Source organism: Protopterus annectens, chromosome 1.part0 (assembly GCF_019279795.1).
Source record: "Protopterus annectens isolate FY-2018-M chromosome 1.part0, PAN1.0, whole genome shotgun sequence".
NCBI classification, from domain to species: domain Eukaryota; kingdom Metazoa; phylum Chordata; order Ceratodontiformes; family Protopteridae; genus Protopterus; species Protopterus annectens.
Genome location: NC_056725.1, coordinates 812,959,780 through 812,974,280, shown reverse-complemented (window position 1 = coordinate 812,974,280; position 14,501 = coordinate 812,959,780). Strand labels below are relative to the sequence as shown.

At 42.8% G+C, this 14,501-nt stretch overlaps 1 protein-coding gene across 1 annotated transcript in view; it reads left to right on the top strand.

Annotated features, from left to right (window-relative positions):
* Positions 1-14,501, top strand: part of CNKSR3 (CNKSR family member 3) — a 723,720-nt gene that overhangs the window by 365,958 nt on the left and 343,261 nt on the right. Inside the window, exon 4 of the mRNA XM_044063355.1 lies at positions 9,173-9,260. Coding sequence (XP_043919290.1) covers positions 9,173-9,260 — 88 coding nt within the window. The remainder of the gene's footprint in view (positions 1-9,172; positions 9,261-14,501) is intronic.

The following is a 14,501-nucleotide window of genomic DNA, read 5'->3' as shown; positions in this document are numbered from 1 at the left end:
GTTTTGGTATTCCAGACAAATGTCAGGGTACCCTTGCAGGATAACTGCATAAGTATTGGAATACTGCAGCAGTGATCCTTAGGACATCTACTATTATGGTAAGCCCTTAAACAACTGTACTCTTCCAGTATATACTATTTATGTTATGTACTATCATGTTATGGCCACTGATAAAACACATATGTTTAAATTTTTTGTTATTCAATTATTGAATGCTGGTCTACGAGGGGGGTGATATAGAAACAAGAGTTGAAGCAATTGAACAGAAATGGATACTGTTGTTGGATGCTGAAAAATCTCCAGGGCTAAATGGTGCCTTTTCTGTGAAACCTTTTTTGAAACTTAAAAGGCTTAAACATTAGTTTTTAGACGAAAGTATTTATTTATATATTTGTATATGCAATATGTGCTTTATATTCTTGTAATTTGTGCATATTTTAAATTATTTGTGTTTCATTTGAATGTATCCATCAATTATATTATTTGATTAATTAATTGGAACAAATTGGTTTTACCTATTCCTATTTAAACATTTGATGCATTTTAAAGTTTTAGTCTGAAGAAGCGACAGTGTATGTCTGCGAAAGCACTTACTCTTTTTTTTTTTTTACTTTATTAAAGCCAAGTCCTGTGTACATTGGGAGTATGTGTTCTTTTTAGTTTTCTCTTTTTTGCTCCCAATCTTACCCTTGAGTTATTTTTGCTTGTTGTCTTATCTAAATGGTTGCCTGATTGCATTTTGTTCTACTAGTCTACTTGTCACCATAAAAAATCTATCCCACTCCATTAGAGCCACTGGTAAAACCACAGAGTTCTTTAGCGTTTACTTCACAGGTTCTGTCCACACATTTCTTCAAATTCTACAGTGTAAGGGTAGCTGCTAGGGCAAGACCAGAATTTGCTTCTGCCATCCTTCAAGGCATTATGCGCAAATGACTGTTTTCCTTCTTTCTTAAACATTATGCTTTGGAAACCATCCCAAATGTCAGGACTGCAACAGTGAATATGATCAACATAGTATTATTGTGTTATAACTTACATAAATGTAATTGTTTAAGAAGATTCACTTGCAGTCCAGGTAATCTCCCTTCTTCCTCCTTTTTTATTTTGACATTCTTGTTGCTGTGTGGATTTTGATGGCTCCGTAGTCCTTGTTACACACCTTCTGTCTCACCTACCTACCAGGGAAGGCCTAAATCCATCCTTTGTCTTCATACCACCTGGAAGGGGTATGATTGGGATCCTACAGGGTGAGCATGAAGCAGCTGAGACTGTGCCATCTGTTCCACTGGAGCTATAGTGACAAGGGCTTTTCCCTAGTCCTTTTGAGGGCAGGAAAGATCTGAAGATGGTGTCTGCCAGTGCACCCTTTATAACAACCAACTTGCAGATAATGTTAAAGGAGGGGCATTAGTTGATGCTGTCTGGAAAGGTAATGCTGTAGAAGTTGGGACAGCATTGGGCTAGCCACATCCAGGGTATTCCTAAATATGAAGATAGCAATAGTGGATCTCCTCGCATTTACAGTAGGTAACACAGTTGTACTTTCTTACTCTTCTAGGAAGTACATGTTCTTCATCTCACATTGCTGCAGTCCTAACACTTGGGTAGTCCGCTGTCCCAGTCGGCCCGAATACCAAAGTATAAGGCTGACGTCGGTCAAGGCGCATTTGTCTGACATCAGGACGTCAGGGTACAAATGCGCATGACCGACGTCATATCCTCAGTCTTTTTTGCCGCATGGTCCGATGCAGAAGCAGTATTGCGAGTGCAGGTTGGCGTTCTGAAATTTTCTAAAGTCGGAGTTTCAGACCGAATCAAAGTTGGCTAAGTACCCGTTGGGAATATTTTGTTTTTCTTGCCTCAGTATTTAACGGACGTCAGAAAAAGTGAATAACTGTATTTCTTGTGGGAAACAGATACCTCATAGAGATTACCATACATTGTGTATACCTTGCTTAGGGCCTGAGCACGACGTTGTTGGCTGTCGCTCTTGTGCTAGATTTAACAAACGCACTATTAAGAGAAGATTAGATTGTGCCAGGTTAGTTTTGGGAAGCGTTGTAATTACAACATGCCGTCGGATGCTCCGCCCGCTTCGTCTAAAAAGCGCAAGGACAAAGCAGTGAAGCCTAGGGTGGAAGAACCGTGTGTCCCGGACGTCGGTTCTTTAGAGGGCTCGGTGGAGCCAGTGGTTCTACCAGAAGTTCCTTTGGATTCTCAGGGAGAGACTTTACTGTTACAAGATGTGTCCTCTCAGGAGGTAGGCCAGGCTGAAGGGGCTTCTCAGGTAGCTGTTCTCCCCTCCCTTCCTAAGGTGGTTAGGCCCTCCCCTTCTGTTTCCAAGGCTCCTTCTAGGGGCAGGCCAGGGTTAACTTCAGTGGGGGTCTCCCCTAGTTCTTCAGGGTCTCTGCCTAAGAAACATATGCTTAAAATGGCAGAAGATTTGATTACTATGATTAGAGGTTCTATACCCCCCCCTGATAAGAGGCCTAGGGTGGAACCTGAGCTTGAGAGTTTTGAGCAGTGTTCGAGGCTTCTGAGTCTTGACTGAAGACTTGCAAGAGTATCCTCCTTATTCTGATTCTGATGTAGATGACTCTACACCTTGGCTTCTCCTCCTGAGGATTTTTCTTTTCAGAGACCCTTCATTCCATGAGGGAGCATTTTAAATGGGAAGGTCAAGATTTCTCCGATTCTAGGAAAAGGCTTAGGGAATTTTTGTTTCTACCCCAGCATAGGCCTTTAGCTATACCTCCTGTTCTGGACGTGGTAGAGGATGTTTTTGCAGAGGCTTCCTGAACCCTGATTCTTTGCCTCCTGCCCCACTTAAACCGGACAGGTATTATAGGGTGCCTGAAGGTCATAAGTATCTTTTTAAGAGCCCTAGGGCAGACCCAGAAACTGTTTCTCAGGGCCCTAAAGGTGTTAAGGCTTCTGTTGTTAAAAATCCTGTTCCTTCTGATAAAGAGGCAAGGGCTTTGGATAGATGGGGGAAAAAGGTGTATACTTCTTCCACTTTAGCCATGAGGGCTTTGAATTGCCAGTTTCACATGTTGAAATACCAAAATTATCTCCTTTCACAATTGAAGTCTAAGGTAGATGCTCTGGCGGAAGGTATTGAGTGTAAAGAGTTGCAGGATTTAGTTCATGTTTGAACAGGTGGGTAAGCATTCCTTGCAATGTGGCTTTGATGCTGTACAGGCCTCTTGAGGGTAGCAGCCACTGGTTCTGTTCTTCGCAGGCACGCCTGGCTCAGGGATCAGAATTTAGCTGAACATGTAAAGACAAGGATTTTAGATGCTCCTTTACAATCTGATGTGTTATTTGGTGCCTGTGGACGCAGTTTTAAAGAAAATGGAGGACAAGGCTAAGTCTATGCAGACTTTTAAAGATTTTTGCAGGTTCAGCCTCCAAAGTTTAGTAGAAATTGGCCTACTAAGGGGTGGACTTATCCTTCTTATGATTCTCAGTCTAGGGGTAGATCTAGGCGTGGTAGGGGCAGAGCTCAAGGTTCTTTTAGGCCTAGAACAGGCAGTTCGCCTGCCCAGTCTTCTGGTGAGGGCAGGGGTCAGTCCTTTCGTAAGCAGACCCAATGACTTGCCTTTTCAGCTGCCAGAGCCTTCTCGTCTGGCAGCACCTTTGGGAGGAAGGCTGGCACTTTTCAAAGAAAACTGGAGTGTTATTACCCAAGACAGATGGGTATTGGATATCATTCACCACGGTTACAGGTTTTATTTCCATACCTTGCCTCCTTTAAAAGGCATGCCAGACATTCCTCCTATACAAAGAAAAGAGGCTCACAAGCAAATTTCTCTGTTGCTCCAGATAGGGGCCATTCAGCCAGTTCCTGTGCCAGAAAGGGGCCTAGGATTTTATTCTCGCCTGTTCCTAGTACCAAAAAAGGGGAACACGTGGAGACCAATTTTGGATTTGTCAACCCTCAACACTTATTTGGACATTCCCAAGTTCAAAATGTTGACGTTACAACAGCTTTTACCTCTGCTGGGCAAAGATCACTGGATGGTAACTTTAGATCTCAAGGAGGCTTACCTTCATGTGCCTATCAGACTCAGTTGCAGGAAGTATCTGCGTTTCGAGCTGGAAATTCCCATTATCAGTTCTCTGCATTGCCCTTTGGCTTATCTACTGCCCAGAGTATTCACAAAAGTTCTGGCTCCAGTTGTAGCTTTTTTCAGGCTAAAAGGAATACAAATCTATCCTTACTTGGGCGACTGTCTGATTCTGGCTCAAGAAAAGGACGAGCTTCTTCAGCATCTGGAATATGTGATAGCAGTGCTAAGATGCCTGGGGTATTCTGTGAACGAAATAAAGTCCAGTCTAGTACCCTCTCAAGACATGTGCTTTCTGGGTGTGAGACTGAATACAGCAGCCCAGATGGCCTTTTTAACCCCGGACAAACAAAAGAGTCTATCCCTTTACTTCCATCAACTATCTCATCAGTCCGTGCTGACTGCAAGGACAGTCCTTCAAGCATTAGGGTTCATGGCATCTTGTATTCTGGTGCTTCCCAATGCCAAACTGCATATGAGGAAGCTGCAATGGTATCTCAAAATGTATGGACACAGCACTGCCAGGATCTGGACACTGTCATTCAAATAATACCTTGCATTCAAAAGGAATTTTTGTGGTGGGCTCAGGAATGTCACCTAAACAAGGGACTCTCTGTGACCCGGCCAGAGGCGAGTCAGATTCTAACGACAGATGCCTCAGACATAGCTTGGGGAGCTCATCTGAATGGAAAGTGGATACAAGACAAGTGGCCTGCCAGACTACAGCATCTACATATCAACATGAAGGAGATGTTAGCAGTCCAGTTTGCATTGATGGCTTTCAAGGAGTTACTTCTTCCAGGGCAGGTGTTGATTCTAACAGACAACACAACTGTCATGTGGTATATCAACAAGCAAGGGGAAACACATTCTTATCCTCTATGCAGGCAAGCAATGATTTTGTGGGAGACTGCGCTCAGCTTGCAGCTTACTCTTCAAGCAAGGTTTCTGCCAGGAGCACAGAACTCCTTAGCAGATGTGTTAAGCAGGCAAATCATGGATCCCCACGAGTGGAAACTGGATCTTCATGTATTTCAAAAATTGACAGTGTCATGGGGAACTCCAGACATAGATCTGTTCACTTCTCCACTAAACCACCAGCTGCCAAAGTTTTGCACGAAAAGTTTTCATCACACAGCTTGGAAAGTGGATGCTCTTTCGTTCAGTTGGGAAAATCTTCATGTGTATGCCTTTCCACCTCTGCCTCTCCTCCCAAAGGTACTCCTAAAGGTCAGACAAGACAAGCCAAGGATGATTTTGATAGCTCCAGATTGGCCTCGGCAACACTGGTACCCATTACTGAGGAATCTGGTAAGAAAGCCTCCATGGCCTTTACCTTTAATTCCACACCTTTTGTCTCAGAGGGACGGTCATCTACTCAATGTCAAGCTTCACTCTCTTCATCTAACAGCCTGGCATATTCTGTTTTGAACCACAGCAGGTCTCAACTTCCTCAACAAGTTTTGAATGTGATTATGGAAGCCAGAAGACCTAGTACACGTAAAGTGTATGCAGAAAAATGGAAGAGATTTTTATTTTGGAGTGCAGCAAAGGATTTCAATGTTTCTGAGCCTAATTTGAGTGTGGCTCTGCAATATCTTACTGAGCTATTGGACAAAGGTTTGTCTTTCTCTTCCATTAAGATTCATGCTGCAGCAATTTCAGCTCACTATGATTGTGACCCACCATTGTTTTCTCATCCTTTGTTCAAGCAATTTCTTAGAGGGGCAAAGAATATAAGACCCCCAAGAGCTCCTACTCCTGCTTGGGACCTCAATTTTGTGTTGGAGAAACTTACTCTACAACCTTTTGAGCCTCGGCTACTGCTGAGTTGAAATACTTGTCATGGAAGACTGCTTTTTTGTTGGCCATTACTTCTGCAAGAAGGGTTTCTGAATTGCAGGCCCTTATGGCGGTGGAGCCTTTTTTGATTTTTCATAAGGATAGGGTATCATTACGTACTAATCCTTCATTTATGCCTAAGGTGGTTTCTAGTGTGGCTTTAAACCAAACTATTCATTTGCCTACCTTTTATGCAGATCCCCAAAATAGGGGAAAAGATTTTGCACACTTTAGATGTACACAGGCAGTTGCGTTATTATTTAAGCAGGACTAGGGATTTTAGGCAGTCTCAGCAGTTGTTTGTTTCTTTTGCTTTTGAGTTCTCAGGGCAAGCCTGTGTCAAAACAAACTATATCTAAGTGGATTGGGTTTTGCATTGCATTCTGTTACTCCCATCATGGCAAGGAGATTCCAGCTGGGATTAGGCCTCATTCCACTAGGGCTACTGCCACTTCAACAGCATTTTAAGGGGTGGCAACTAAGGATATTTTGGAGGCAGCTACTTGGAGTTCAGTGCATACTTTCTCCAAGCATTACCACCTTCCTCTCTATTCTAAGTCCAGGGCTGGTTTTGCCACTGCTGTGTTGCAGGGCATTTTGGCAGCTCCTGCTTCATTATAGTTTAGCCATCCTCCCTTACCTCTGCTTTGGGATTCTACCCAAGTGTTAGGACTGCAGCAATGTGAGATGAAGAACATAGTACAGTTTTGTACCTACCATAAATGTAGATGTTCGAAGATCCACATTGCTGCAGTCCAATTTTCCCTCCCTCCTTCCCCTCGCAGTTTAGGAGTGGTTGTGTGGGTGAGGTTCTATTTTTTGTACATTTGTATATTTTGTACATATTTTAGGCACAGGAGTGTTTTGGTGTTTTTTGGGTTTTGGCCTTATCTTTTTAGGGTCTTCTGACATCTGGGGCAAGGAAAGACTGAGGATATGACGTCGGTCATGCGCATTTGTACCCTGACGTCCTGATGTCAGACAAATGCGCCTTGACCGACGTCAGCCTTATACTTTGGTATTCGGGCCGACTGGGACAGCGGACTACCCAAGTGTTAGGACTGCAGCAATGTGGATCTTCGAACATCTACATTTATGGTAGGTACAAAACTGTACTTTTCATATATAGATTATCTCTTTAACTGTTCTGTAGTCAAAACATTCAGGGCTAGACACACAACTGTGTCACCATAACAGTGAATCTGTGAGAATGAGCTGTGGCTGCAGGGCATATCATTCTCCTCTCCCCACCAATTTCTTCTGAGGCCGTATCTGCGTGCATCAAGCCTTCTTTAGCCGTCTGCATTGAGTATCTGCTTACAACAAGAATACAGCAAGAGAGAAGTGTTTTTTTTTCCAGAATAGAGTTGCTATTAGGAAGCTGGAGAGGGAACTAAATGCTAGGATACAGCTTTGGAGAATTTTGATTGGACAAGATGAACTGCAAGACCAAAGTTGTTTGTAGCCAGATTATTATGTGATGATGTGAGGTATTGCCAGCTGTGCCAGGAGAAGTAGGGCAGTGGATGTCTAACATATGCCAGCATAGCTAGCTGGCGTTTTATAAAGAATTGTGTGTCATCTGTATATCAAACTGATTTATTCAGGTGCTTGTGTTAAAGATGTATTTGTAAAGCTGCTTGTGATAACGATGTATTTGTAAAGCTGCTTGTGTTACAAGTGTACCAGCAGTAGGTCCTGCTGGACTGAAAAGAAATACACCTGTACTTCAGACTGCATTGTAACTGTTGAAATGAATATATTGTATCAGAGGAGACTGGAAGAGAAGAGGTTAATCTCAATCCAGCTAACTTTGAAAAATAGTCTGAAATTAAATTACCTGGTTTAGGTAATAAAGATTGTATTTTACAGTTTTGATTGCAGCCAGAGACAACATGTCTGTGAAGACGAGGACTTGGAATCGTACTATATTGTCCTTAGGGGTGAACTAATTGCTACCCTGGAAGGGTGGAAGTTTTGCAATGGTTTTATAGCTACTAGATGCTGTAACACATCTTGGCAAAGTTCTGTGTGTATGGGCACATGTGCTAAATTCTGGTTCCATTTCTGTTAAAGTGGGTTAGTGTGAGAACTGGAGTCAGATGACCAGATGTATGTGATGCCATTTTGTAATCCAGCACTAAAATGTTTTAATACTAGATGAGACAGAAGTACTTTGTTTGGGAACTGACAAGACCCCACTCACCCACCCATTTCATCTTGCCTTGCTTTAGTAAGTAACCAGGGAATAGTAATTCTTTAGATCAGCCATGTAAATATAGAGAGATTAGTTAAGTTCTGTTTTTCTGTATCTGTTTAAATCTCTCCATCTGTGTTATTTTTGTTTCCTGTGCTTGAAACTCTGGTGTCTACTGTAAATAGATATTTAGTATATTCATATTCTTTTATTTATTAAATACATTTAAACTTTTCATTGTGGCTGATGTTTTAGAGAATATTTTAACATTTGAGAGTACTTATATTTATTTGGTGACACTGTGACCACTCCTGAAAGTTTTGCTACATTGATCAAGCACTACCATTTGTATTAATATTAATTTTACTTAGTATAATTGGGTGTCCTGGTAAGAGCCTTAGAGTAGTTGGCTTTGGTGTGTTCTGGTGGCAGTACCTATGTTATAGTCTAGGCAGAGGGGGGCATAACTGGTAAATCTGTGCCAGCCTTTCCCAGATTTGTGTGTGTGTGTCAGCTAGGGGCACAGAGCACTGGTTTCACATAGAGGGTGGTGAAGGCCTAGGCTTGAACAGTCGGTTGAGGACAAACTCTACAGTTGTGCCATTGGGGAGTCCTATTGGAGGGCTAGAGAGAGGGGGGAAACCCAGCCCCCGACTGAGTGTGTTCATTGTGTGCTGTTAAGGGAAATTGCGCTTGGTGCGGATAGCTGCATCTGAAAATACTGTGTGTATCTCTTTTTGTTCCAAGTGAACGTCCTCACTGGTGTCAGTGTGAGGATTGAGGCTCCTTGATCACTGCCGCAGAGTAGGGACGTCATACATATTTTCTTAGATCCAGCACTATGATGAGTCCTCATAACTCCCATTTTTTAAATAAATTGTTGTTATTTTAGCTCACAGCTCTGTTTTTACTTGGACGTGGGAAGAATGTAGCTTTGGCATAGTAGGATCGGCAGCTTATTTTGTAGGTATTGAAATTGGCATACTAGATAGGCTAATGGGTTCCTCTGTTTCACCTGCATTGTGTGGCTTACTTTTTTTTTCTTTTTTTTTGTTTGTAGGACTCCATTTACAGGGATTATGGACTTTTCCTCAATAAAAAACCAAATTATACAGCTGTGCCTAGATTTGACTACTACAGTTCAACAGGTTTGTACCTCCAGATGTTTTTTCATTGATGGTTACGAGAGAATCTGAAATTGTTTTCCATGGCATGTACATTGTATTCAAATAAAGTTTTATGGGCTATTTCACAAAACCATTTTGTAACACTGAAAACATTCACTAGTATAGCTTTATGAAGCAGTAAGATTTATGCTTTTTGCTCCCACAGCTGCTGAGCATTTGAACTTGACCTAATCTGTCAAGAGCCATTCAAAGGAGGGGAGGGATGGAGGGGCTGTCATTCAGACAGCTGTAGGAGGCTGCTTGTATCCTCACCAGTATCCCGGAAATGAGGACATGTTTTATTACCTGGCCTCCTCTTCAGGTGGAGGTGGATACATGACTCTCATCCCAATGGCCAATATGCCAGCCTATGCAAATGCAGCCACCTGTGTACTTGTCTGATGAAGACAACTGCCAGATGGGGACTTGGAGAGTCACTTGCAGTCAGCAGCTCGCAAGCCCACTTTCTTCCTCTGAAGGGCTGCTACATCCTGTGGATATCTTAGGATAGACACAACTGTCTTACTTGCTAGTTCAAAAACGAAAGAACAAACTGTAGAAATCACAAAAAAAAAAAAATGGCCAGAGTGCAAGCATTGCAATAAATAAGAGTTTTACTTGCCAGTTCAGTCAAGAATGCAGTAGGATTTTTATATATGTGCGTTTAATTCTCTTTATACCTAATTCAGATGTGTAACTGTAAAAACTGTCAACTTATTGCTTTTAATTGGTTCACATAAACTTTTGGTATTTCTACTTGTCTGTAGTTACAGAGGGATTTCAGGATAAGCTATGCTTGGGGTTGTGTGCTGCTCCATGCATTAACACAGCACTGAATTGTGTATCCAGTCTGCATGGTCCCTGAAACCAAATTGGCTGCTGAGAACGCAGATGCATATGTGGGAGGACTAGAACCATTTAAACACTGTTGCACTGCTGCACTTTGAAGTTTTACACTGACATTGAATGGTTATGTAAAATTACAGAATAAGGGTCCACACCGTTGTAGTCACTCAGCCTTTTCGGAGACAGCAGTGATACTCCCAACTATTACATGGGGAGCCCATATGGCTGTACCACTGCAGGCATATACAGTTAGAACTGTTCTGCTGTCAGCAATGTGTGGAGGTGCCCCCTGCCAAAGAACACATGCATGCACAGCTCTGCATTTTCAAAAGCAATCCCCTTCATAAGTAGGAGACAAGTTAAATCTAAATTTTGTAAGCAGCTCAAACTGTTTAGTAATGCAACATCTCCTCCCCCTGTAATTTCAGTCTTAGTAATGCATGCATGACAGTGTTTTACCTGTCATTCAAGTATTACATATGACATGGCTTTGGGGGACCTTTGTTGACTACATGGTGTGTGTGTGTGTGTGTGTGTGTGTGTGTGTGTGTGTGTGTGTGTGTGTGTGTGTGTGTGTGTGTGTGTGTGTGTGTGTGTGTGCGCGTGCGCCTTATGCCAGGAGCAGTTAATGAGATTCAGTAACACAACTTCTTTTTGAATCTCATTTCCTGTGCTTGGTGTAATGTGTATATTCTAACACTTGGAACATTTGATTAGTGTGGGGTACTCTTAGGCAGAGTACAGTCATGGCTTGACATCATACTGGGAAATGTAACTAGAATTTAGGATCAGAGTAGCATTGCAGAATGGCAAAGATTCTCCATTGTTCTGTGCCCATGTCTGTCAGAGTCCGCCCCTTAGTGTGAGGCAGTACTTTCTAGTTTCACAGAATTACTTTGTACAACTTATAATTTGGGAAGAGAAACTGATTGGCCAGTTCTTTAATGTTAGTTGCAACAAAGAGGGGTATTTCGTTAACAGCAGGATACACTAACCCCAGCATTAACTTTAATAGTAGTGGTTGTGCATCCCCCTTGTGTAGGAGTTGTGGGTAGCTATGCCCTGTAGGAGGTGTGGATAGCTATGCCCTCAACAGAAAAAAATAAAATGTAAGCTTTTAAGTCAGACAAGCTTTCAGTCGTTTTGCTGTATGTGGAATCTGCCTTCCACTTGCCCTTTCTACTTGACATTAACCCACAATAACATGGTAGCAAGAAAAGTTAACAAAAAACCCCTATGGGGTACTTATCTAAGTACGGACAAAGCATGAGGTCACTTTCCAAAGAAAGTGACGACCGGAGCTGGCAGTCAAACAGGCGGCAGAAAAGTTCTGAGGTAGTTGCATGCTGACGTCCACTTTATAACGGACGTCTGTTTATGGCCGACATACGCTGGGTGATGCAGGCCATCACACGTACCTTCGCAGTAGCATTTATCCTAGGTAAAATGGCCGGATGTTTGAGTCAACTGGAGGCAGACTTCCTCATGTAATGGACACTGCAGCATGTAGAAGAGAAGGACACTTTAAGGTTATGGTAAGATTTTACACAGCTATACTTTCTTGGACATGCAGTTTGTCTAAGTGGTGCAGTTGGTTATAGTGTTTGGGTGTTTATCAAAAAGGTGTTGCTTCAAGTCTACCCATGAGTGGTGATTTGCTAGCAGCTTTGCGGCATAGAGGGCAAGGTGATGGGCTTTGAAGTAAAAGATCATCATGCTAGCTATAGACACTGCTTGGGGAGTGCCAGGAGTGTAATGGTTATGGCCTGGGTTTGATTTAAAGTCAGGAAAGTGTAATTTCTCCCTTGCATGTCAAGCAGTGCGAGTCTTTGCCAGACTGTAAATATAGTTTAGACAGTTTGACAGATACATGGACTTGTATGTCTTTTTCCCTTCCTTGAAAAGGTTGATAGAGTCTGTGGGTGTTTGTTAGCAAGGCATGCATTGGCCTCTGGTCAAATAGGATTCCTACCAGAGCTAAGACTGAAATTGGACATTGTATTCAATACCATACACTGGTTAACACATTTAAATAAATAACTATTTTCTAGCGGAACAACTTATACTTTCCTTGTCTGTCTGTGTAGGGGTTTGCCAGTTTGCCTGTGCATTTGAGGCTTCTGATTATTATGGTTCTCATTTTTGCCTATTTACTACTACTGCATTTTTTGTGTATGGTAGCTACAGTCTTCATGCTGTGCCTGAAGGCCGGCATCTCAGTTTTCATTTTTTTTTTTCAATAGTTATCCATTTCACTGATGATCTTCGTGTTTCACTGTTGCAGTCATCACACTTGGGTTATCTGCCTGCAGGTAGCCCTCAGTCGGCCCAAATACCAGAGTCTTGGGACTTCTGCGTCGGATGCTGTCGCTTCTTCCATGACATCCAGTCATCAGGGTATAAAACAGGCAGCCAACGCCATTACGTCAATCTTTCTTGCCAAGGAGCCTGAAGCAGAAGCAGTTCGCAAGTGCCGGTGGGCCGCTACCTGAAATTTTCATTTTTCGAGTTTCAAACCTGAAGTCTTCTAAAGCTAAGTACTCTGTTGGGGAGTCTTGCTCTAACCGATGTCAGAAAAAGTTAACAATTGTCTTGCCTGTGGAAAGCAAATACCTCACAGAGATTTTCATTCTTACTGCGTCACCTGTTTAGGCCCAGACCACAACATCCCTCGCTGTCAGTTTTGTACCTTGTTTAACGCCCGAACCATTCGTCATCGGGTTATCTTTGTCGCTAAATTCTTTCGCTCTCGTTCTCCATATTCCAAAATGGCTTTGATAAGCCATCCGACTACCGATCTTCCAAACACAACATAAAGATAAAGACAGAGACAGACCGCATAGGTCCAAAACTGCCGATGACTCTTCCGTTAAGCTAGTCGCCAGTCCGCGCCAGTACTCAGTGAGGCGCCTTTGCAGCCCCTGATGCCTGCTTCTACAGATTTGCAGGCCTCTGCTGAGACCCATTCGGAGTCTGGTATGTCGCGAGATGCCTCTTCGACTATGGAACCTGCATATGTCTCTACCGTGGATGGGTCCGGAACCGCTGTGCAGGCACCGGCTTCTGAGGGTGTATTCCGACCTACTGATGTTTGAATTAAACCGACGACTTCATTTTTAGCTAAAACTACCGAGTTTCTTAGGCTCAGAGTACGCACTACGCCTAGAAAACAGACTTCCAAAAGTGCATGCTCAAGCTCCTATGCCACAAAAACAAATGCTTAGAATGGCTGAAGACCTTATTACCCTAATTAGGGGAAGCCAGCCTCCCCCTGCTAAGAGACAAAGAATTGAGTTTCATTCTGATTCTACAGACCAGGAGTCAGATAACTCTGACCCTTCTGATTATCAGGACATGCCCTTATCAACCTATGAGGATTCAGATGCAGAGGAATCCATTCCCTCTGCCTCCCCTCCAGAGGATTTTTCTTTTGGTGAAACCTTGCATACTTTAAGAGAGCATTTCCGCTGGGAATGCCAGGACTACCCTCAATCCAAAAAGAGACTCGGAGAATTTTTAGAGTTGCCTCAGCACAGACCTCTAGCTATACCCACTATCCTGGATGTTGTAGATGTTGTCTTCGTGGAATCCAGTCTTACTCCAGACACTTTACCCCAGCCCCTAGAAAACCTGCAGGTACTACAGAGTACCTGATTCTCACAAATTTCTCTTCAAGAATCCTACTGTGGATCCAGAGACCATTTCCCAGGGACCTTAAAGGTATTAAGGCTACTACAGCCAAAAACCCTACCCCTTCAGAAAGGGATTCCAGAGCTTTAGACAGATGGGGTAAGAAGGTATATACTTCTGCAACTCTTACCATCAGGGCATTGAATTGCCAGTTTCGTATGTTGAACTAATTAAACAAAAATGGAGTTACTTCCAGATTATGCAGAAAATAAAGATTTGCAAGAGTTAATGCATTCTGCAAACCAAGTTAGTAAGCACACTTTGCAGTGTGGCTTTGATGCTCTAGAAGCATCTTGCAGGGCTGCAGTCACTGGGTCTGTACTGAGAAGGCATGCTTGCCTGAAGGAACAAACCTTGCCAGATCATGTCAAATCAAAATTACTAGATGCTCCTTTAAATAAGGACTGTTTGGCACCAAAGCAGAAGAGGTTCTTAAAAAGATGGAAGAAAAAGCTAAATCTATGCAAACTGTTAAAGAATTCTTACAAGTGCAGCCACCTAGATTCAGTAGGCATTGGCCTTCTAAAAACTGGTCCTTTCCAGCCCCTTCCAGGCCTTCTCAGTCCAAACCCAGGGGGAAACAGGCCACCCAGACTTCAGTCTCAGGGTATGCAGAGATCTAAACAATGGAGTGCTCCCACCTCAAAAACAGGGAGTGGTAAGCCGCCCCCTTATGGAAAAAGCTCA